Below are 21851 nucleotides of genomic sequence, written 5' to 3'. Positions count from 1 at the left end.
GGTAATCCGCCTTGTTTTCCTTCAGGTGTTCTGCATGGCTTGGAGCCCCGATGGCAAGCTGCTGGCCACTGTCTGCAAAGATGGTAAAATTCGTGTCTACGACCCACGCAAGTCAGACGCGCCCTTGCAGGTTGGTGCTGGCTTGCAAATGCTGTAAAGTTTTCATGTCGTGTCAACTGAGAAACGCTTCACTGTCAAGTATCAAGACAGGCGGACTGAATACGTGCGTTTCACCAACTCAGGAAGGTCCAGGGCCTGAGGGCCACAGAGGCGCTCGTGTGCTGTGGGTGTGTGAGGGCCGGCACCTGCTGGTGTCTGGATTTAACAGGTACTTTGTTCATGGACACTTCATGGTGAGTCCATCTCTGCGCTATGTCCACCTGAATGTGTTGCTGTGCAGCCGCAGCGAGCGAGGCCTCTACCTGTACTCAGTCGCCTCGCTATGCTCCGGAGCGGTGGTCAGCGTCTGCGTGGACGTCTCGCCCTCCACGCTCATCCCCTTCTACGACCCGGACACGGGGCTGCTTTTCCTCAGTGGGAAGGTAAGCGTGAGAAACTAGAATGCCCATTAAATAGTCAAGGCCTGTTTTTGTCTTCAAGGGGGACACCCGGGTGCGCATTTACCAGCTGCTCCCCGAGGAGCCCTACTTTGTGGAGTGCACCGCATTTAACAGTGCCGAGCCACACAAGGTAAGCGCTCTCATCTTCCAATGGCCGCCGCCTTCCCAGGAGTGTCTCCGACTCTCGGCTCTGCTGGAGTGCAGGGCTTGGCCTTCCTCCCCAAGAGTGAATGTAACGTGCGCGACGTGGAGATAGCCACGGCCCTGATGCTCACCAAGACCACCGTGGAACCAGTGGTCTTCAAGGTGCCCAGAGTCAGGGTAAGCTCTCAGCCGCAGCGAGTCTCAGCGAGCCGCAGCGGGTCTCAGCGAGCCGCACAACGCCCTTTGGCAACCTTCATGTGTTCCCACGCAGAAAGAGTTTTTCCAGGATGACTTGTACCCAGACACGCCAGCGTGCTGGGAGCCGGCGCTGAGCGCCTCAGCCTGGCTCAGCGGCTCTGACGGCCGGCACAGGAAGATCAGCATGCGGCCTGCTGACATGACACCAGGTACGTCTCTGTAGCCGCTGCGTCAGTTCCTCTCTCCGGCTGTCCAACCAGAGTGTCGCCCATGTGCCGCCAGTCAGCCAAGCCCCCAAAGAGGCCCCGGCGAGGAAGTATATGCCCTCGTCCTTCTACCTGGAGCAAAAGAGTGACGAGCAGAAGAAAGAGGAGGTGAGGTCACGCCTGGCGCGCGAGCAACATCACAGCGCGCATGTTGCTGACGTCTGCTTTGACACGCCACAGCTCCTGGTGGCCATGGTGGCCAAGCTGGGAAACATGGATGAGCCCTTGCCACAGGACTCCTTTCAGGGGGTCGACGACGACGAGTGGGTGAGCTTGCGTATGGCGCCTCTTTCTAACTCAGCCCATCTAAGCGTCTTCGGCGCCTGTTTTTCCATCTTTAAAACACTTGGTCCGATCATATTCAAGCCTTTTTGTCTGTGGACACATTTGTTTGTCTGTGGAGATTCACTTTCTAATCTTCTGTTGGATCAATTAATTTTTTCACAAACAAAAGTGAATTTGTCCCTGATATCTGAGAGATCTAGGCGCAATCGTCGGCAAAACACGAAAGCGCTTACTGAGGACCGTAATTTAATCTAAGCAAAGATATTGTCTCTCCTTCCAATTCAAGGACGTGACATTGAAACCTGTTTGAGGCATTTATGGCAAAGGACGCGTAGCCCTGGATGCACAAGTTCTTTTGTTAATTTGTGACTCGAGAGAGCCGAGCGACTCCGTCCGTTCGTGGGTGCCAACATTCAAATGTCAATGCGTGACATGCTTGCGCCATCTTCTTTGCCCTCACAGGATGATTAAAAACACTCAGAGCCACGACAGAGGACTCTCAAGTACGCTCTCTGCCCTCCGGTGTCACGCCAACAAATCTGGCCTTGTGAGCCAATTCAGTCTTCATACAAAGGATACAACAGGGTCACATCTATTTCGCCATGAACTGCATTTTTGTACTAATTTTACTGCTCTCCTTTCCACTTGTATTTCTACCAGTTATATTTGAATATTGTCTACGCAGAGGGATATTTGTATACGGTCATTTGGCTTTTTGTAAGGCCTTTTTAAAGAATGCTTCCTCCAAATGTTTTGCTGTTTCCAACTTTCTCTTAAAACCACATCACAGTGTTGGTCAAAAAGTACAATTCAGTCATAACAGACAGTGAGTGTCATTTCCAATCAACTGGATCAGCATTTGTTTGCAATCTCTGATGGATGCACGCAAACTTCCGTTGTTCTTGGTGTTGCCGCAATGATATACTGGCATTGAATGTTCTGCTACTCAGGAGCCACGCTTTGTAATTTACTACTACGGAATCTGGCATAATTTTTTCATACAGCAGAGGGCATTTTATGGTTATACGGTTCATGTTTGGCTTTTGTCAATATAGTCTTAACATTAAACTCCACTTTGATTCTATTTGTTTGTTCTCGTATTATTAGATCACCATTATATCGCTCTGAAGTGGTATAAACATTTTTCTAGGTTTCAGTGTCCTTTTGTGACAAAGTAAATTTTATTCACATAACACATAGAATTCACAAAGCGTTCACACACTTGTACAGTCGATAAAAAAATACGATTTACATTTGACAGAATAAAAAGCTAAATATTATTGTTATACATATATAGTATCTAAGTATATATATTTTCGCTGCACTCAAATTGGTTGTTAAAGGCCTGTGCCAAAAGCTGCAGTTCGTCTTCCTGGCCTTTAGGTGTCGACATGCTAAAAGGCGACCAGCTAATGATGAACTTTGACACTTCAGCATAACCTTTAATGCTCTTCCTGCAAGTGAAAACGGGACCGCCGTCTTGCAAAAGACAAATTCCCACCACGAAATGGTAAGAAAAACCCGCTGTCATTCACGTAAACGCTCATTGACAATGTTGATGATGGTGTCGCTTTGCGTTTGTTATAGTCGCGAAAGACGCCCGTCGGATTTGGGTTTCTGAAAAGGAGGACACCTTTTTTTTTGGTGGGGGGGGGGGGGTATGTCTCTTTGTATGTTATCATGCAAATAACATGTCTATGTAGCAATGGCATGTATTGGCCTGAATAACAAAACAACATATGTACATTAACCAAAACATATTTATACTAACAAAAAACATGTACACTGACATTTTTTAGTTTTACAGTTGTCCACTAAGAAAAAAAAAAAAAGATGAAAGAAATACAGCCATCGGTGCAGCATTTGGGGGGGAATCTTCCTTAACAAGCTAGACGTGCTTTCATCATGCTTAACTGCACAAAAAGCATAGCTACCTTCTGCTTCAGTGACAGCTACACTTTGTCACAAAGAAATCTGTAACTGTGGATGATGAGCTCTCGCCCCTCGCTGTTTTTGTGTGCTTGTTGTGCCTGCAGGTCGTTGGCACTTTTATTTGCCACAGACACGGAAGTACCTACCTTACATGTCAAGCACTCGGCTTCATGAGGATCACGACCCTGGCGAAAGCACGGGAAATTTTTATTCAACTCCTCCGTGAAAGTGTTTTTTTTTTTGTGTCGGCATTGCTTGTAAACTCGTTGTAGACTGGCTAGCTCTGACATGGGCAAACTACAGCCCGCTAAACCTGAATAAATGGTATTATTGTGCATTGTTTTGGGTCATTTTCCCTTCAATGACTGCATTTCCCCAGTCGATAGAGTAACGCCCGCCCGCGCATTTACTCCCGGAAGCCGCGTCAGAAAGCGCCGTGCACACTCAAGTGCGTGTACGTACTCGGTAGTACGGACCCGGCGCACTCCGCGCTCTATTTCTATCAGTGCCGAATTTCGAGTGTGGGCTGTGACGTCAGCATACTCGTAATTCCCGCACTGAGCTTTCAGATATAGTTTTACGCCAAAGCCACCCACAAACCTTCCCCTGGAATCCCACCATCAAAATGAGTGGCCCAGGGAAAAGAAAAGTGGACACTGAGTGCCGAGTGTTTAAAAAAAAAAAGAGTTGACAACAAAATATTTTTTCGCTTAAATCCGATCAATGCCGTTATGTCTGATATGCCAAGAAACGGTTGCAAGGAGTACAATATTAGCCGTCACTTTGCTACGAAGCACGCTAACTACGCTAGGAGTCAACACATGGACGAGCGGCAACAGTGGTTGACAGCTAATTTGAAGACTCAGCAAAACGTTTTTCAACGACAAACTGCGGATCAAAAGTCAAGTACAGGGGCAAGTGTATGATGCATCATCTATTTTCGACTAATCTTAACTTTTAAAATTTTTAAGGCCGACTTTATGGAAGTGTTTCCCGTTTCCTCACCTCTGTCACCAGGTGTAAAGCTCTGCTCTGATTTTCAATAAATCTGTCACCGTGTTGCCTTTTTTATTTCTTTATTAGTAATTTCTGTATTGGTACTTTATTTAGATCTATTCTTTCACTGATTCTTCAAGATAATGTATTTGGTCAGAATGTTTGCCGTTTGTGATTTCACCTCATTAGATAAACATCTTTCATGAGTCTGACCTGCAGGCGCTGAAGTGATGGAAAGTGTTATTCATAATAACAGTGTCTTATTTAATGAGAATCACTGATAATTTTTCGGTGAAATATTTTTTTTAATGCTGTTAATAAATGCATTTGTTTCTAAAAAGGGTTTTTTGAATATCCATGTTATACTTCCCTACTAAAGGCCAAAACCATTTATGCAATGACCTTTACATGTCGTTTATATTACTTCACACAAACACTACATCCATCTGCTCCTGGTTCAGCCCCCCGGTCAAAATTTAGAAGCCAATTCGGCCCGCAAGTCAAAAAGTATGCCCACCGTACTTGTTAGCAAAGTGACTAGATTTAAGGAGAAGAGCGCGACTTATTTGTGAACGATAGAGACACGTGGAGACACCGGAGTGGCAATTCTTTTGACAATGTACTGTACATGTATTATGTTTTAGGCAGTCGAACAAAATCCCGAATGATTTCTAACTGCCCCCACCCTGGTAATTTTTTTTAGGTCTCAGAAATAGGATATGTTCGGGAAAAAGAGGACGTCTGGTCACCCTACTTGAAGGACAAGTTGCCGCGTTCGAGATTAGTTGTCGTGTGCGTAATGTGTTGTGACGATGTCAGGCGTCGTCAGCATGTGAAATGTAACAGCCCATCCTGCTTTCGGGCGTTTTCATAGGTGGTTTGTTGTCCTACTAATTGAGCGATTAGTTTGCAAAAATGTCAGTCAGTCATAAAAGCGACATCCAAAGTGCTTACTTTTGCCTGCTATGTGTTTATTGTTTTGTTGTCTTTCTCTAGGCCAAGTATTTAGCACAAGTCATCGTGATGGGGGTTCAGGTGGTCGGCCGTGCTTTCGCTCGAGCTCTACAGCAAGAATATGCAGGTAAGCTTCGTCTTTGACATATTTGTGCCACTTTTAACACAGTTTTTGTTTTGTATATCAATTTCTCCTTTGAAATAGTAACTCAAGACCCCAATAAACCCCCCTCTGTGTTGGTCACGTTTTTGACACCATCTCACACACCATCCTCTTCAGTGGACTCTCCTGCTTTAGCATTAAATTCCCCAACCAATACCCCGCCCTTCACTGGTCAGATCCATGCCGACATTTCGCAGGTGTTCCCCAGGGGTCCGTCATTGGGCCTCTTTTCCATTCATGACGTCACCCGTTTTCCATTCACAATATTTTATGCAAATGTAGTGTTCTTTTCCACTGCTTTGTGGAAGAGACCCAGCTCTAGATTTCTTGTAAATCAAAGTCAAGGCCTCCTCCTAATATCTGCCAAGACACTTGAAATGGCTGAAAACTAGAGTTGGAATTGAAATTCTCCTCAGCTGCACCAAAACAAGGTTACCAGCCTTGTGAGTGACATAGTGAGCTTGAACCCCAAGCTTTGAGGCAGATGTACCAATCGAGCTGTGCTTCAGTGCTGCCCCAGATTGTGCTAAAGTGGTTTCTAAAAAAAATACTAATCCCCTAGTTGTTATGAAAATGGCATACCTCGCCTTCTTTGCAGCGAGTCAAGCGGCAGCACGAGCACGAAGCAGTGCTGGTCAGCATTCAGCTGCCGCCACCGGCATCTCCGGGATGAGTTTACAAGAAGCTCAGCAGATCCTCAACGTCTCCAAGCTCGAGCCAGAAGAAATCCAGAAGGTCAGGAAAAAAAGTGACACTAACGGGATCTGTAATGTCAACGTTTGGACACAGCAAGCAAAATAATGCTTGACCTGCATTTTCTTTTCACTTACAATTTGCCCTGCACCCAAGTGCCACTTTTTGAAATGTATTCAACGCATTCAACCGCCTTTGGGAAGATTAAAAAAAATAAACGAATCCTATCCGTTTCTTAATTTTGAATCTCTCTCACACTGCCAATTATTTGTTTGCTTTCTGTTCCAGAACTACGACCATCTCTTCAAAGTCAATGACAAGTCTATGGGTGGTTCATTTTACCTACAATCAAAAGTAAGTCCCCCCCCCCCCCCCCCCCCCCCCGTCTAATTATATTCGCGAGCGTCCTTAGTGTCAGTGTCCATTTTGACTTTCTGTCTCTGTGCAGGTGCTGCGGGCTAAAGAGCGTCTGGATGAGGAACTAAATATCAAAGCGCAACAACAAAAGCATCAATCGCAGCACAGCATGGAAACTTGAAGTACAAAAGAGCAACCATGCCCCCTCCCCTGTTTCCTCTGTAAATTATACCCCAATAAATGTCAGCCTTTCTCTACTGCTCCTCTCATTGGTTTGAAGTCCTCGGCGGCCGCTGTTCACCAAAAGGTGTTAAATTGGACAGCCATTTTGAATTGTTGTTGTTGACAGGCGGGCGAGTCTTTTAGTACACGGCAGCCCTTTCACAGAGTCATCCTTGCTTTGATTTAATCTCGGATCGATTACCGTAATGCAATTTACTTTGGAGGCAGCCAGTCTTTTCTCAGACATCTCCAGTTAGTTCTAATGGCTGACGCTCATCTTCTACATGCGACACACGTAAGAGGGAGTGCATAACTTCTCTTCTGGCCTCCTGCCACTATAGGGAACGCATAACTGCGCTTCTGGCCTCCTGCCACTAGAAGGAAAGCATAATTGCTCTTCTGACTTCCCATCACTAGAGGGAGCGCATAACTGCTCTTCTGGTGCCCTGCCACTAGAGCAGTTGTTCTTAACCTGGGTTTGATCAAACCCTAGGGGTTCGGTGAGTTGGCTTCAGGGGTTCGGCAGAGCTGCTATGTCATTGCCCCGCCCCTACCCCGCCCCCTGTCCGCGGACGGCCGAACACACCGGTAGCGCCCCCCCCCGCCCCCCCCCCCCCTGTCCGCCCAAACACACCGGTAGCACCCCCCCTGTGAACCAAAGAGGGGTTCGGTGAATGCACATATGAACCTGATGGGGTTCGGTACCTCCAAAAAGGTTAAGAACCACTGCACTAGAGGGAATGCATTACTGCTTTTCTGGCCTCCTGTCACTAGAGGAAGCGCATAACTGCTCTTCTGGCCTCCTGCCGCTAGAGGGAGTGCATAACTGCTCTTTTTGCCTCCCGCCACTGGCTGCCTCCCTGATTTATCTTGGCAAGAAAACATTTTTATTTGTAGACGTGGAACAAAAAGTTTTTTGCTCTACCTGCATAACAGAACAGATGTGGAAACAACTTTTGTATCAAACAGGTTTATTCAACACTTTTTTCATTGACATTTACCAATATCGTCATAAATTCCTTAAAAACAGGAGAACACCGCTATGCTGTCGCAATTGGACGCTTTGAACAACTAACGTCAGCCCATGTTCGACCACAGAACATGAAACCAGGGAAAGGATAAACATTTCTTAAAGTCTGCTTTATTAAACACCATATAATATTTAACTTCTATATTTAGCTCTAGTAAAATAAGGCACTTGGAAAAATGAAAATACTAACAGAGTATCTCAATTGAAATGTGCAAAAAAAAAAAAAAAAAGAAGAGAGAAGTTGGAACAGGCCTGGACTACCCTTTGTCTTACCGATGAACACTTTGTGCAATCTTGTAGCACGCCAGTCAATGGCGCTACTTTGACTGACACTGACTTGAGCTTACGTTCCACAACACGTTGCGGGACCAGTTCCAAATCTTCTGGAGCATGTACCGCCTTTAGAATGTATGCGATTCAATGGACATTTTACTACTCCACTCCATTTTACGTCTGAGCCTCGCACCACCTACGACAGGATCGACAAAATGCAACGGTGTTACTTTGCGACTGCAACAAGTCAAGAGGGTTGAAAAGGGGACCTTATTTGATACGGAAATTTGAGTCTGTGAGCATCGCCGTCATTTCAAGCAGGTTTCCGTTACCCTCAATTGAAGCTGCGGAGGAAAAGCCGTCAATTCAAAGGATGGATGGCGAGCGCCGCATCCACTGTTGCCATGGAGACGGAAAGGTCTAGTCTCCTTAGCACCTGCTTGTGAAGGCATCGCTCGTGCTGAGGTTGATTTGTCATGACTGGTCTTTCCTCGGGGGAAGGGCAAATGAGATCAATACGGAAAGGAGGTATCAGCGTCTAGCTCCTTGACCCCAATGAGGGTTGAAACTTACACCGCTGGCATTTGATTTGATTTGTCTGTCCGTATGAGCAGCAGCAGCAGTTGAAATATTACCGATCCCAGACCACCTCATCCGCCTCCTCAACCTCCCAAAGACTCAGCTTTCAGGCAACAGAGCTTTTACACCGAACAAGAGAAGCAGAATCGACATCGGAGAAAGTATGTGTAGTCCAAACACATCGAGGTAAAATGTATCTAATGTCCACAAGTGGAAAGGCTCTCAAGCGGAACAGATGGCGAAGGAGATGGAAGGCTCTTGAAGTAATGTTCTAATTCACCTCCTCAGCCGTTTTGCACACATGATTAGGAGCGCTCCAATCCCACGACTAAAATCGGCAGTAAGGTTCCATGAAATGATGAAGCAAGGACGTTTTATGCTAAGTGCATGGCGACAGCTTGAGCAAACTATGATCAAGCTTTTTTGTTCAAATGAGGCAGTTTGCTTTTTCAATGTCAGACCAGCTAGAGTTGGACACTAAATGTCATACCCTCCCCCGGCCTCATATGAACATCCATCCCTCTGCTACTTTTGGCACATTTTGTTGAACGCACAACAAAAACTTGCACCAACTAACTACATGAAGCGGTGAGTGGAGGGCCATCTGTTTTTCACAGATGGTTTTCAAGAAACACAAGACAGCAGTGTTTATCACCACACTGGGCCTTTCATACACAAACCGGCCGTGTTCAATCCATTACGGGAAAGCAGCTGGACAATCCTGGAGCAAAAAAAATCCATGCCACTTTTGGCATGTCGTGACTCTCGTCCTGCCACTAGAGGGGAGCCAAACAGCAGTGCCTTCTCGTCCCTCACCTCGGATGGCTATCAAAGCAATCTGCCTGGTGAGAAATTCTGCTGGATCAGGCTGGTCTATGTTGGTTGGCTTCCCCAAAATGGGGATCCATTGATCGTCAGGAAAAAAGACATGCTCCCAGTCACCGCAAGAGGCTAGCAGCAGTTTGGAGGTTTTGGGACCATAACTAAGTGCTGTGTGTAACTGAACCGTCTAAGACCCTTTACAGTCACCTGCTTTGATCAAGCAAGCTCGTCTGAATCGTACAGAACCCTGTAGCTTCTGTTTAAAAGGGAAACTGAGTGCACGTTTGCCCAGCGCAGTGTGTGTCAATCTGTTTCCTTGTCAATCTCGCTGCTTGGCCAGAGGCGCATGGTCATCTTTGACAAATATTGCAAAGGATTCAAGGACGTGTCTAAGACTTTGTCCTTTACGGGCTCCGTCCACAGAACCAACAAGGAAGGAATCAAGTATAAAACGAGAAAGGAGATAGAAATATTCTTAAGCCCCTCGACAACAATAGAGGCCTGCGTTCTACAATTCTTGCATACATAGCGCCGGTCAAGTGACCACATTGTTGTACGTATTCTACCCTCTTTGAAGCTGTGTGAGCCGACCCCCTCCTCCCCCTTGACCGCCTGTAAGTCTGTTCCGCCTCCCATCATGACCCCCTGAGCTCTTCTGGAATGCGTGTGTGTGTGATGTGTGCGCGCGCGCGCGTGTGTCAGTTTACCACAGCTGGCTTGAGCATCACAGTGCCCGGGGGGATAACCACCCAGGACAAGGGATCATGAGACCCTCCTGTGGAAAGGTTAAGCACCCCTTCAGTCACCTTGTTCCCAGCCTCCGGTCCTCGACCCTTTTTGTCCTGCAGGCTGGGGTCCCTGCACTCGACACTCGCCCCCAGCCTGGGAGGCATACCGAGGGTGGAGGAGGACAACGCCGCGGAAAGCAGCGGCGATTTGGCCAGGCCTAGTGAGGAGCCACTGAAAGATAGGACGGAAGCTGTTCCCAAGCTCCCTGGCTGGGAGCCGGAGCAACTCAACGTGCTGAGGTCCAGGGGCCGAGGACTGAGGGGGGACGAGTGAAGAGATCCACCCAGACCCTGGAGTGTGTGGGCACCCAGGAGAGCGGCTCCCGCCCCCGGAATGATAATGTGAGCCCCACTCACATAGGACATGGCGCAGTCCTTGGCCCCTCCGCTAGCTAAAGCCCCACTTTGGCTTCCCTTCAACAAGGAGCCCAGTCCAGCCGGCGAGCCCTGCTCCTGAGCCACAAAGTGGCCATGGGCCTTGATGTGCTTGCGTAGAGAGCTAGGGTCGGTGTAGCGCTTCAGGCAGCCGACCATTTTGCAAGAGTAGGGCTTGTCCACGTAGTGTGTGCGCGTATGCTTGAAGCGGTCGCTGGAGTTGGAGTAGCGCTTGTTGCAACCCTCGTAGGGACATAAGTAGGGCTTCTCGCCTGTGGGTGAGAAACCAAAGCTAGCTTTGAACACCATATGAACAGACTTCCCAGGCCACTGACCTGTGTGCGAGCGATTGTGTATCTTGAGGTTCTCAAGGCGCGAGAAGCTCTTGTTGCAGGTGGGACAGCAGTGAGGCTTCTCGTTTGTGTGCGTGCGGATGTGAATCAGCATCTTGTACCTGTGCAAAAGGTCAACCTCAGCACTTGATGCTGCCGACGTGCAAGGGGGAAGATGCTCACCTGGCGTTGAAGCCCCTCCCTTTACGAGAGCAGCCCTCCCAATGGCAGCAGTAGCCCGACTCTTTCTCTGGCTTGACGTGGAAGTCGTTGACATGGTCCACCAGGTCTTGAAGAGAGTCAAAGAGCAGGTGGCACTGCAGGAAATAGAGCCACGTTTTCATTTGGCTCCTGAGGCCACATGCAATCGCCGCTTTTGGAGTTGCACCTTCTTCCAGCGGCAAGCCAGCTGTTCGTCGGACGAGAGGTCGGGTGATGCCCTTTTATCATTCTCTTGGCCAACGAACATGGACAACGGTAGGCGAAGTCCCGCCCCAGCTCCGATCGTTACAAAAAACTGAAAGGCGATTCAAGGGAGGAAAAGGCAATCGAGGAGGTCAAGATCAACAGCCACGGTGGCGAGCTTTGCTTCCACAGACGGTAAGAAAAGACAAAACAATGATCGCTGAAAATTTCTGCTCATCTTTTTGGAATAATCTGTTCCAAGAAAATCTGTGTACAGAGAAAATGGTTGCTTATCGCGTGGGGCAGGCTTCTTTTTTTTCCCCTCTTTCTTTCTGTGCACTCCAAAAGATTCTTTGAACCTCCTCCAGTACACTCCAGTCTGAGATTACTGTGTGGTGTGACTGAAGATGGGAAAGAAATGCTCCAATTGGATGTATCTGTTGGGAAACAATGTTCCTAAATGGATTGTCTTGTTGACACACAGCTATGTTCGTCAGGCCTACGGGATGTGACAAATGTGGCTCTGTCTCACCATGCCAGTTGCTATTATTTTGTAAGATGGAGAGACAGCAGGCACCGTGCCCCTGTGTGGGGTCAACTTGAGTTCAGACGATTTTGCCACGATGCGGGCACATGGGTGATTGCTTCCCGTGTCTTGTCTCAATTCAATCGAGGAGGCACAGCAATTAATCGGCATGTGGCAGTACCTTGTTCTTCATCAGATTATTCATGTACACGCGCACGCATGCGTCACACCAATGAATGAGACCGAGAGAGCATTTAGTGGAGATAATGAGGCGTTTAGCAGACACCCCAGCAGCGACTGATATGGTGAAGCAGGTCGGATCCCATAAACCCCTATTGGAATTGCATTTGCACCACATGCTTTGTGGTGGGATTTTGATAGCCATGTCAAATAGTGACAGATGACTGGGCATTTTGATGTGATTTGGGTTGCGTAAACCGAGGAGAACCTTTGTACTTGCGCTCAAATTCTTGGCTGGACTATGTCCACTAGCCACAATCGAGGGTGGCACCACAGGGGTCTTAGACTCGCTCTTTTTGTCTTGCAAACGTCTAAAGTCGCAAATGTTCTACTTCCATTATCTCAGCATGTTAGTTCGACAATAGTCAACTGGATTTCATAGTGTTGATTCTTTTGTACAACTTCCAAGGTAGAGGCGCAGGTCCTCACCGCTGCGGGAGTGTAGCTGCCGTTGGCCATCTCAGGTGAGACGGGTGTGTGAGCAAGGGAGGAAGGAGATGTGCTCAGATCCACTGCAGGTGGCGTGGGGGTATCTGTTCGGTCGCTGAAGGCTACCCGCATACCCAAGACAGCTTGAAACAAAATAGGCATGTGATTGATGGCAATAGATGAGTTGGATGATGAGGTTTGTTCTGCCGTTTGCAACGTCACCCACCTCCATGCGGGAATCCCAGGGAGGCAGGATCGAGAGCCGCCGTACCGTTGTTTGTCATGCAGAGACGGCGAGCCCTTTTGGCTATCATTGGTGAGAGGGGCGGCGAGCATGACCCCTGGTCCCGTCCGTTGGTCCGCCGAGGGAGCTTCAGGTCCAGGGGCTCGTCCAGGGAAAGCATGACAGCACCTGCGCAAACACAAGAGGCTAAGTTAGACCAAGGGAGGTCCACTAACGGAACAGACACTCTGATGTTTTTGTAGAGCTTATAGTACGCAGTTAATGGCACATTTTGGAGTCGAACTGGAACTGATAATTAAACACACCTGTGATGTCTTGCAAGTTAAATGCATCTGGAGTTCCATTGTCCCGCTGCGGAGGTATTTCTCTCCAACAATGGTAAACTGAGCACAATTGTAAACCAAAGCACTGAGTAAGCTAAAGAAAAATAAACACCGTGATCCAAGAACCACCCTCCCCAACACACACACCCCACCACCCCTCTATTTTCCCTCCTTAACCTTTACTCTTCCTGAGGAATGTCTACAATCTGATCCAGATGGTCCTGTCTCCCCGCCAAGCAACAGTGCCCCACCTCTCGGCCGGGCACCCATCAAGCCCCAGCAACCTTACCAGACCCCACCGGTAAGCCCTCGCTCACCCCCCACGTGTCCTCCAGGCTTTCAAGTCCAGCAGCACCGACCCACCTCCTCCTTCCACAAACTACGCTGCCCCACAGACCAAGCCTGAGGGTTGTGGCAGGGGCACTTTATGGAGATTACCTCTACCAGTAACATCGTGAATGCAAATTGCTCCTTTGAACCCTTAAAGGCTCCAAAACAAGAATAGCAATTTTAGCATGTGAACCCACATGGAGGCAATACTCACATTTGAAATAAGTCCTGCACTTTTGCTCCAAACTGCCCCAAACGTTTCTTAGTTTTAAGGATATCATAAAAATTTTGGGAGATTCATATTTGGAGTAAGAAATACAGTAATCCCTCGCTATATCGTGGTTCATTTATCGCGGCTTCAGTACATCGCGGATTCCCCCCCAAAAAATCAAAAATTCAAAATAAAAATTCAAAACTGAGGAATTATGGCACGAAAGTTGCCCGCACGCCAGCAGAAGGCAGGGAGTGCCCATACAATTGCAGTACGTACACTTGTATCTTGTTATAAAAAAAAGTTGTTATAATAAGTTAGTAGTTCTACAAACATTTACAGTATAGTACCTTGTTATAAAAAATCTTATAACAATAAGAGTTCTAAAAACATATTAACAGTATGTACACTTGTACCTTGTTATAAAAAAGTTGTTATAATAATAAGAGTTCTAAAAACATTTACAGTATGTATACTTTAGCTATATCTACATATGTTACACACATAATTATGCAACTTTCAAATGACTTGTATTCCACTATTAAAAGTCCACTGTTGGTACAAAATGCTGCGGCGAGACTGCTCACACGGACGAGAACATTTTATCACATTACCCCAAATATTAGCCAACTTACATTGGCTCCCAGGCCATTTAAGATGCGACTTCAAAGTTTTTTTATTAACCTATAAAAACATTGCATGGCTTAGCGCCTTCGTATCCCATCGACCTAGTTGTGCCTTACGTTCCGTCCCGTAACCTTCGGTCGCAAAACGCTAGTCTTTTAGTGACCCCGAGGGCCAAAAATAAGTCTGCAGGGTCTAGATCACTGGTCGGGAACCTTTTTGGTGGACAGAGCCATACATGCCCATTTTTTACAAATAATTTCCCATGAGAGCCATACCATTTAAAAAAAAAACGATAGGCTAGATATAATTAAATGCATGTATTTCAATTTAGACCACTGATTTTTTGAGTGTACTAATGTATTATTTTTTAATAATGTCACCAAAAGAGCCATGTCTGGCTCGCGAGCCCTAGGTTCCGATGCCTGGTCTAGAGCATTTTCTATTCTGGCTCCAGAGCTTTGAAATGCCCTACCGATAGATATCAGAATATCTATTTCAGTAGAAACATTTAAGACATGACTAAAGACACATTTTTATGCTATGGCCTTTAATTAACCTGTGTTGGCCGATTCGGCTGGAGTTTGTGTTAGGGAATGACTCTGTTTTTGAATCTCATTTAGTGCTGACCAGGAGGTTGTTATGAGAAATGAGGGGGGGGTCAGAGAAGGAAAGAGAGAGAGGAGAATGCACTGCTCCCTTGCGTGTGCATGTGTAGTTGGAACATTGTCTCAACCCTCTCAACAAACTTGAATTTGACTACTCAAACAATCGAGTTGGTGGAGCAATTAGTTGAATGAATCTGCAGTTCTCACCCTAAGATGCGAGCGGCCCGACTGATTGATTGATCTGTACTGTGTGCTTCTTTATCGCTTCCTGTTTTTCTATTCTCACCATTCTCTTTTTGTTGAAGATGCTCTTTACTTTGCAACAAGTATCATTTCAGAAAAGCAAGATGCACAGTCGCCACTTTTGATGCTTGTGTAGCAAAGGTTTCGTGGGTCGTCAATATGTGACACCATTTGATTACGATTCAACAGCCTTGGGGCCAATGAATTGCTGTTTTTATTTTTGACCCTGACTCAGCCACCACCGGAGAAAATTTTGGGGTCTTAGGGAATGACTCTGTTTTTGAATCTCATTTAGTGCTGACCAGGAGGTTGTTATGAGAAATGAGGGGGGGGGGTCAGAGAAGGAAAGAGAGAGGAGAATGCACTGCTTCCTTGCGTGTGCATGTGTAGTTGGCGGGTGGCTGTGAAGTTTGGGGAAGGGGTGTTGACTGTCAAATTTTCAGCACCCTCCCCCACAAGCGGATTTCCGTGCTCGAGCATGGTGTGGACAGTTTCTCTGAAAGGTGGCATTGTCCCCTCAGGGGGCCCTGGCGCTACGGGGCAGAGTAAACACAGAACGGAGCCGGCAGAGAGGACGGGCGGTGGCGTGACTGTCGGTAAGGAGGCGCAAGGGCAAGAGGGGGCAAAGTGAGGAAGGGCGCATTAGCCTAGAGGAGTTGCAGATAGGCCCAATTGATCCCGCATTAGCCAGCATTGGCCAAGGGACCAAGTGTCTTGTCCAGGAATCACAATGTCGGGTGGCCTAGTGACATTCCACCATTCTTCGCAATTGCAGAACAGTGGCAGGAAAACGCAAGTCTCAGAAATGGACTCGGCTTAATATTCAAATGCACAGTCCATTCTTTGAGATGCGGGCGATTGAAGTAGGACATGGTGGGTGGGCTCATGAACCTTGGTGCTCCTGTCAGGCTAAAGCTCACACTTGTTGACCCTGATCCCAATCACTGATCTTAAGCTTGTCAGGATCTGCACACAAGAGGATCGTGCTTCGGATCTGACCATGCAAAAAAAGCAAGCGCAGCTATCATCACCACTGACCCTCAGGTGAGACAGGTTCTAACCCAATGACCCCTCCTTCCCCCGAACCAGCCAGAACTTACTTTCATTGTCACTCATACACACTTCGGCGTCTTGTTGCCTCCTGGAAAGAACAGTTGCCACACTCGCGTTGGGGGATGCGCTAGACAAGTTTGCTAGCAGTAGTTAATTTAACTGTTGGTTAGCACTTTCCCCAAAGATTTGCCGGGCAAATCATGTCAAGCTGCTCGGCTAACAAGTATGATTTTTTTCTTGAAGAGTGTGGCTTTCTTTAGCGTGGCAACCAAGCTACAAGGCTTCCGCCATGCCAACTTGTACTTTGTTGCTCCATTTAGTAACTTTTCTCACCCTCTTGAAAAAGGTACTTTTTGTGTTAACCTCTGGAGATTCCCCGATAGCCCCCAACAAAGGCAACGTGCATTGTAAATAATGGATGGATTTGAAAAAGGCAAATAGTCCCCAGTGCACACGAGAGCCACCGTTGACGTCGTCCACCCACCTGATGGATGAGCCGAGAGTTGAGCTTCAGACAGGAAGCCTCACTTTCCACTCCACCTCCTGGGCCTCTGTGTTGCTCGACCTTTTTAGGTTTGTCACCCTTTCCTTTATTCTTTCTTTCATCCGCAAGTCTTCTATGTTACATCATGTGCAAATGTACGGACAATTCTTTAAATTGTGACGCGTGCTATCTGTGCAAAGTGAGTAATTGTGGTGTTCAGAGCACAAGAGGCTCTGGGGGGGGGCGAGCCCATTGCTTTAGGAGCAAAGCACAGTTGCAACATGAGGTGGCTTTGTGTGGTTGGACGGGGAACCCAAAATAAAAGCACCATTAACAAATTGGAGTATGCAAAAAGAAGGGAAGTGGGAACGCAAAAAAATAGCACGCAACCAAGTAACAGGAAGCTAGCGCCAGAGTACTCGAAATTTGAGGAATTCCGGTGGGGGCAAATGGTGCTAGGAGCGGCGCTGGGAGTCAAGTTGTAGGAGGACGGGTCATGCTTGCGGTTTGTTGTCAGGGACGGCGGACGAGCAGACGCACGCTGTTGCTGGAATGTTGGCATCCCATCAAATGTAATCTGAGCCCTTTCCAAAAGTTTGCTTCATTATTGAGAATATCTCACTATCCGTATCATCGTCGCCAAGCAGAAACACGGCGGGCATCGCTAAAAGTGCCACTTATTCACCAACCTAAAAGCCATCTTGCTGGAATTACCAACAGCACAGTTGCATGCAGGAGCGCAACATGGGTTGGTTCAATACCACCAGCGCAATGTCATGTTCAGTCGCTAATTTCATCTGCTCAAAAGTGCTCATTCATTCATCCGTGATTGAATAAAATGTTGCGGGCAGGTCGCCACTGCGCTCATCAAAGACTGCGTTTGTATCCACCCCCAACGCCAGAAAAGACTTTGCGCTGATGTCATCTTCCCTTTCAAATGTCTTTGTCATGCAATTGAAAAAAACAAAGATTGAGTTTCATGAGCCCAAATGAACCTTCACAGCAACTCACCTTGGCGGCTGACCACTTTCATTGCAGCAATCCATTTGTTGCTATTTTCACACGTGAGCTCCAAACACATCAAGACTTGCAGAGGTGGAGTTTCACAATACTTTTCAGAGTTGAATGTGACAAAATTTGCTATTTTCAACACTTTGTATTACTGCGTGGAAATAACAGAACATATAATATTGGTTTGCGGAAGAATTATAAAATGGACTGCATTTGGACAAACGAGGTGACATGATGCGCTAAATGGCGTCTCAACTTGCGAGTGCACCAACATGCTGCAGCACGTGCTTGCTAATAAATGGTAAATGGACTGCACTTATATAGCGCTTTTATCTACACCACATGGTGCCCAAACCGCTTTACAATGCCTCACATTCACCCTCACACATTCCTACACTAATGGAAGGCTGCTGCCATGCATAGCACTGCCAGGTCCACACTGGAAGCAAATTGGGGTTCAGTGTCTTGCTCATGGACACTCCAACGTGGTCACCAGGGTTCAGGATAGATCCCACAACCTTAGAGTTGAGAGGCGAGAACACTACCACTGAGCCATGCCGCCCTTTTAACCCCAGGGGATTTCTTTCCATTCTTTTCCATGTTTTGTTCGAGACGTTTACTGACATACTTTGCCCAGTATTGTTCAGTGGTCCCTAAAATCATAGAGCTCCATGTGGACTTGAAGACTCGCATGCGTGCACAGATGTGGTGGCACTCAATCTATACCGCCACATTATAAGCATGCATTAGACATTTCACACTGCGTCGAGTGAGCCTTATGGCCTGGGACAGCGGATTGATTGTTGTGTGGCACGCTGTGATGGCAGAAGGCTAAAAGCATTCTTGTGGGGGCTGCACTGAACAGAAAACAAGGTTGTTTCCATTGTTGTGGTCATTTGAGTCACAATTGACTTTAGTAGTTAAACAGCAAATTGGAGTTGCATCATCACCGTAAGAACAGATCTGTGAGCGCCTTTGCACAATCTTATTAGGCTGCTTCTGTTACAGCTGGTTAACCCTAAGCCGGCACAAAACGTAACCTTTTCATCAACTCAAAGACTTCTCTAATTCTCAGAGGACGACATCTCAGACCTAAGAAAGCATGGCCCGAGGTACGTCGCACAACGCTACTGTCTGCTTTGAAGGCCTCTGAGTCACGGGTCGGGGGGGGCATTGTCTGTCACTTGCGCTGAAGAGATTCATCCAGCCCCCCTTGACTTCTGTACAATCTTGATGCTGTTTTTCAATTCAAACGAGTATTTTCAGTCATCACTTTGGACAGAGCAACTGAGCCATACGGCTGAAGTACCCATCACAAATTGTGTGCAAATTCTACGAAAGGTTGGTCATAGCTTGAAAATAGCAAGCTCCACCTTGAACTCCATACAGCATGGCGTGCATGGCACTCTGCTCCCCCTTCTCGGCAGGCGGTGATGCAATACTCCGACTCCCTCGGCCGGAAGTGCTGCTGCGAGCTGAGCGGAGGCGTTGCCGCCGCTCTCTTGCTCTGGAAGCAACAGGAGGAGGTGGCGGCGGCGAAGGAGCGATAGAGCGCCAAAAGCCCATGAAACAGTCGGGAATTACTGGGAAGGCCAGTAAAAGTTAAAGGCTCACTCTTTGCCACTTTCGTTCAACATATTGTTGTTGTTTGGGTTTCTCTCTTGTCCATTTTAAGCATCACCACCCCGGTTCTTCTTGCTCGCCAGCTGCATTTGCTTTATTGGATGAGATGTGCATTTCGGAAGTGAGCCTTCTTGGCTGCTCCCGCTCAGCCAGTTCTCACATTTTTGGATTTGGCAGGCTTTTACCAGCAAAGTGATTCACTCTGTGTAGAGCAATAGAGATTTTTGAGTTGGGATGGCAACTCCAATACGGTTCTTTGAACAATGAATCTGAGTTGAAAAAGTCCATCATCCAGTAACAATCTGGTCCCAATTGTCGACACAAATAAAACCCCTTCGAGTGGGCCTCCGCCTCTTTTCTAACAAGGCCTCTGCCACACAGGCCCACTGAGGCCACTTGGCAGCTCCTGGCACTTTTGCTGGCATTCTTATGGGCTCTGACCTGAGGGGCAGGGGGCATTCCATCCCAAAGTGTGTCCCTTTGTGCACACAATGATGCTTGAAAGGGTAGGGGCAAACATTGCTTTGCCTACCTGCTCTGTTGAAATGATCCCAACATGCTTGGCTGCCCGTCAGCGTTGAGCACACCTTTTGTCCAACGTCAACTGGGATAGGCCTGCTCTCATTTCTAATTTGTCTTTTATAGCTACTTGCTGTATGACCATTCTAGTGTTGAGATACACACGGACATTACAGATACCTAGTATTGGTGAACAAGTTTTGTTTGTTTTTATAAGTGAGCTGGGGGTCCGGGGGAGTGCGACCAACCGGCTCGCAGGCGCGCCGCCCGAGTCTGGGAAAATAGTTCAACCCCTCGCGCATTCTTCCGCTGTTGCGACGTGGACACACTTGACATGACAGCAATGACAACACGCGACCTGCGTGGGGAGGGGGAGCGGCTCGCGCAGGCTCATGCTTCTTACCTTCTAAGCGCCTCCAAACTTGGCCAAGCAAAGTCCTCCTGCGTGGTGCTCAGAGCCAAAGTGGTCGTCAATACGTAGTCCTTGTGCCCCCCCCGGATGATGAGTCGGTGTCTGGGCAGGCACGCCCTTCGCACACCATTCTCGCGTGTTTTGGACTCCCAAGCGCATCGAGCAAGAAGTCCAAGTTGAAAGCCCCTGGTTTAGTTGGCTATGCCTGCTCAAGAGCCGTCTGTCAACACTCCAAATGAGACGTGAAGCAAAAGCTTGCCCAAAAGGCTGCTCTCCTGGTGTTCGTCGAAGCGCATCGCTCAACGGCAACGCTGGTCAAGTCGAAAGCAAGAAGGAGGTGGGGGCGACGCACACACGGAGTGACGGGCTGCTGCTGCTGGAAAATGGAGGCAGGGCGGCTTTTGCTGCTGCTTTGCCGTCGTTTTCGCAGGGAGGAAAGGTGTCCTTGTGCGGAGGTTCGTCTCCCCCGCCGCCGTCTGCCCACCAGTCAGCCAGCAGCCCAGCCAGCCCCGTCAGGAGGAGCAGCCCAGCCAAGTGCGAAGCTTCTGCCAGCTCACAGCTGCTTGCGGCTCCCCCTCCCTTTCCCTCCCACGATGTGTGCGTGTGCACGCGCGCGCAGTCTAGCAACATAAGGGGATATTTTTACTCAAGTATCCCGTTCGAGTAATTTATACAAGAATGGATGAATGTTTTTAGTCATGTCATTTAACGGAGTACAAATGGTACAAACCGAGGTTTGACTGTATCACATTCCAAAGACTGTATGCGCGCACCTGCACGTTTCCCACACCACCTGCCTCCCGCCAAAATGAAAAAAAAAGCAGAGACCCATTATTAAATAACTGACAAATCAAATGATTACTTTCATGGTGGCCAGGCTCCCTCTGGTGGTATGCAAAAGAATCACTGTCTTGTGCAGTTTAGTTGTATTTAACTTTATGTACAGCTGCATTAAGTATTAAAAAGGTGTTGACTTCAACTGTTCATTTAGGTACAATTTTCATGTACCTTTTTACGTATAATGCATTTTAATTGAAGCCTTGTTCATGCAGAGCAGGGATTGTATAGAACATTGGGAATACTGATTTTTTTTTCTTTAAAACAGGGATGGGCGAGTGTCAGTATCATATACCGATACTTAAAATATCTTAAAAATAAAAATATCTAACATCGAATAACTTCCTTGGCAGTAGTTGGCGCTATGCTGTTAATTTTGACACTGGCAAATCATACATCACCTACATTTTTGTTCATTCACCATTATCTGTGATTGTGTTAAAGAAGCTTGATATGATCAAAGATACTAAAGGTATCAGCACTCTGCATATCAGCATAATGAGAGGGAAAAAATCCCTACGAAAGAATGTTTTAAACTGTTGGGTTTGAAAAAAATCACTTCACAATGTCTGACTGCATTTTGTGTGTGTGTGCGCGCGTGCATGCGTGTGTGTCAGTGATCAGCATAATTGAATGTCATTTTATCATCTAAAATCGAAATTGAAATAGGCAGCAATAGAACTTTAAACCTCTCTGCTGCAAATCGGCCAACACTTGAGTAAGCCCAATGTAGTGTTTCAAATAGTCCTTTTGTTTACAT

The 21851-nt window shown here is 47.3% G+C and overlaps 3 protein-coding genes across 7 annotated transcripts in view; 2 read left to right on the top strand and 1 right to left on the bottom strand.

Moving 5' to 3' along the window:
* coro7 (coronin 7) overlaps positions 1-2537 on the top strand; it is a 31396-nt gene extending 28859 nt beyond the window's left edge. The window contains exons 20-28 of one of the 2 annotated variants that reach the window (XM_049744685.2): positions 26-130; positions 243-328; positions 401-542; positions 601-690; positions 765-881; positions 976-1111; positions 1185-1276; positions 1349-1445; positions 1916-2537. In XM_049744685.2, the coding sequence (XP_049600642.1) occupies positions 26-130; positions 243-328; positions 401-542; positions 601-690; positions 765-881; positions 976-1111; positions 1185-1276; positions 1349-1445; positions 1916-1920 (870 nt within the window). In that variant the 3' untranslated portion in view covers positions 1921-2537. The remainder of the gene's footprint in view (positions 1-25; positions 131-242; positions 329-400; positions 543-600; positions 691-764; positions 882-975; positions 1112-1184; positions 1277-1348; positions 1446-1915) is intronic. The other variant, XM_049744687.2, reaches the window with a different exon arrangement.
* Positions 2538-2806: 269 nt separating this feature from the next.
* On the top strand, positions 2807-6805 carry pam16 (presequence translocase associated motor 16). Its single transcript, XM_049744752.1, has 5 exons — positions 2807-2963; positions 5378-5462; positions 6097-6233; positions 6480-6545; positions 6640-6805. The coding sequence occupies exons 1-5, from the start codon at positions 2961-2963 to the stop codon at positions 6727-6729; spliced, it is 381 nt and encodes a 126-aa protein (XP_049600709.1). The 5' UTR covers positions 2807-2960; the 3' UTR covers positions 6730-6805.
* A 919-nt stretch (positions 6806-7724) lies between these two features.
* On the bottom strand, positions 7725-20935 carry glis2b (GLIS family zinc finger 2b). Of its 4 annotated transcripts, XM_049744710.2 has the most exons (8): positions 16690-17962; positions 13119-13196; positions 12796-12981; positions 12570-12712; positions 11358-11486; positions 11153-11286; positions 10973-11091; positions 7725-10909 (listed from the first exon to the last, which is right to left on the bottom strand). In XM_049744710.2, the coding sequence occupies exons 3-8, from the start codon at positions 12971-12973 to the stop codon at positions 10173-10175; spliced, it is 1440 nt and encodes a 479-aa protein (XP_049600667.1). In that variant the 5' UTR covers positions 12974-12981; positions 13119-13196; positions 16690-17962; the 3' UTR covers positions 7725-10172. The 4 variants fall into 4 exon arrangements, with proteins under 4 accessions (XP_049600667.1, XP_049600664.1, XP_049600666.1 ...); XM_049744707.2 differs by lacking the exons at positions 13119-13196; positions 16690-17962 and adding an exon at positions 20246-20935; XM_049744709.2 differs by lacking the exon at positions 13119-13196.
* Positions 20936-21851: the final 916 nt, after the last annotated feature.

This window comes from Syngnathus scovelli, chromosome 16 (assembly GCF_024217435.2).
Source record: "Syngnathus scovelli strain Florida chromosome 16, RoL_Ssco_1.2, whole genome shotgun sequence".
Classification (NCBI taxonomy): Eukaryota; Metazoa; Chordata; class Actinopteri; order Syngnathiformes; family Syngnathidae; genus Syngnathus; species Syngnathus scovelli.
The sequence above is the reverse complement of the archived record's forward strand: the minus strand, read 5'-3'. Positions and strand labels throughout refer to the sequence as shown.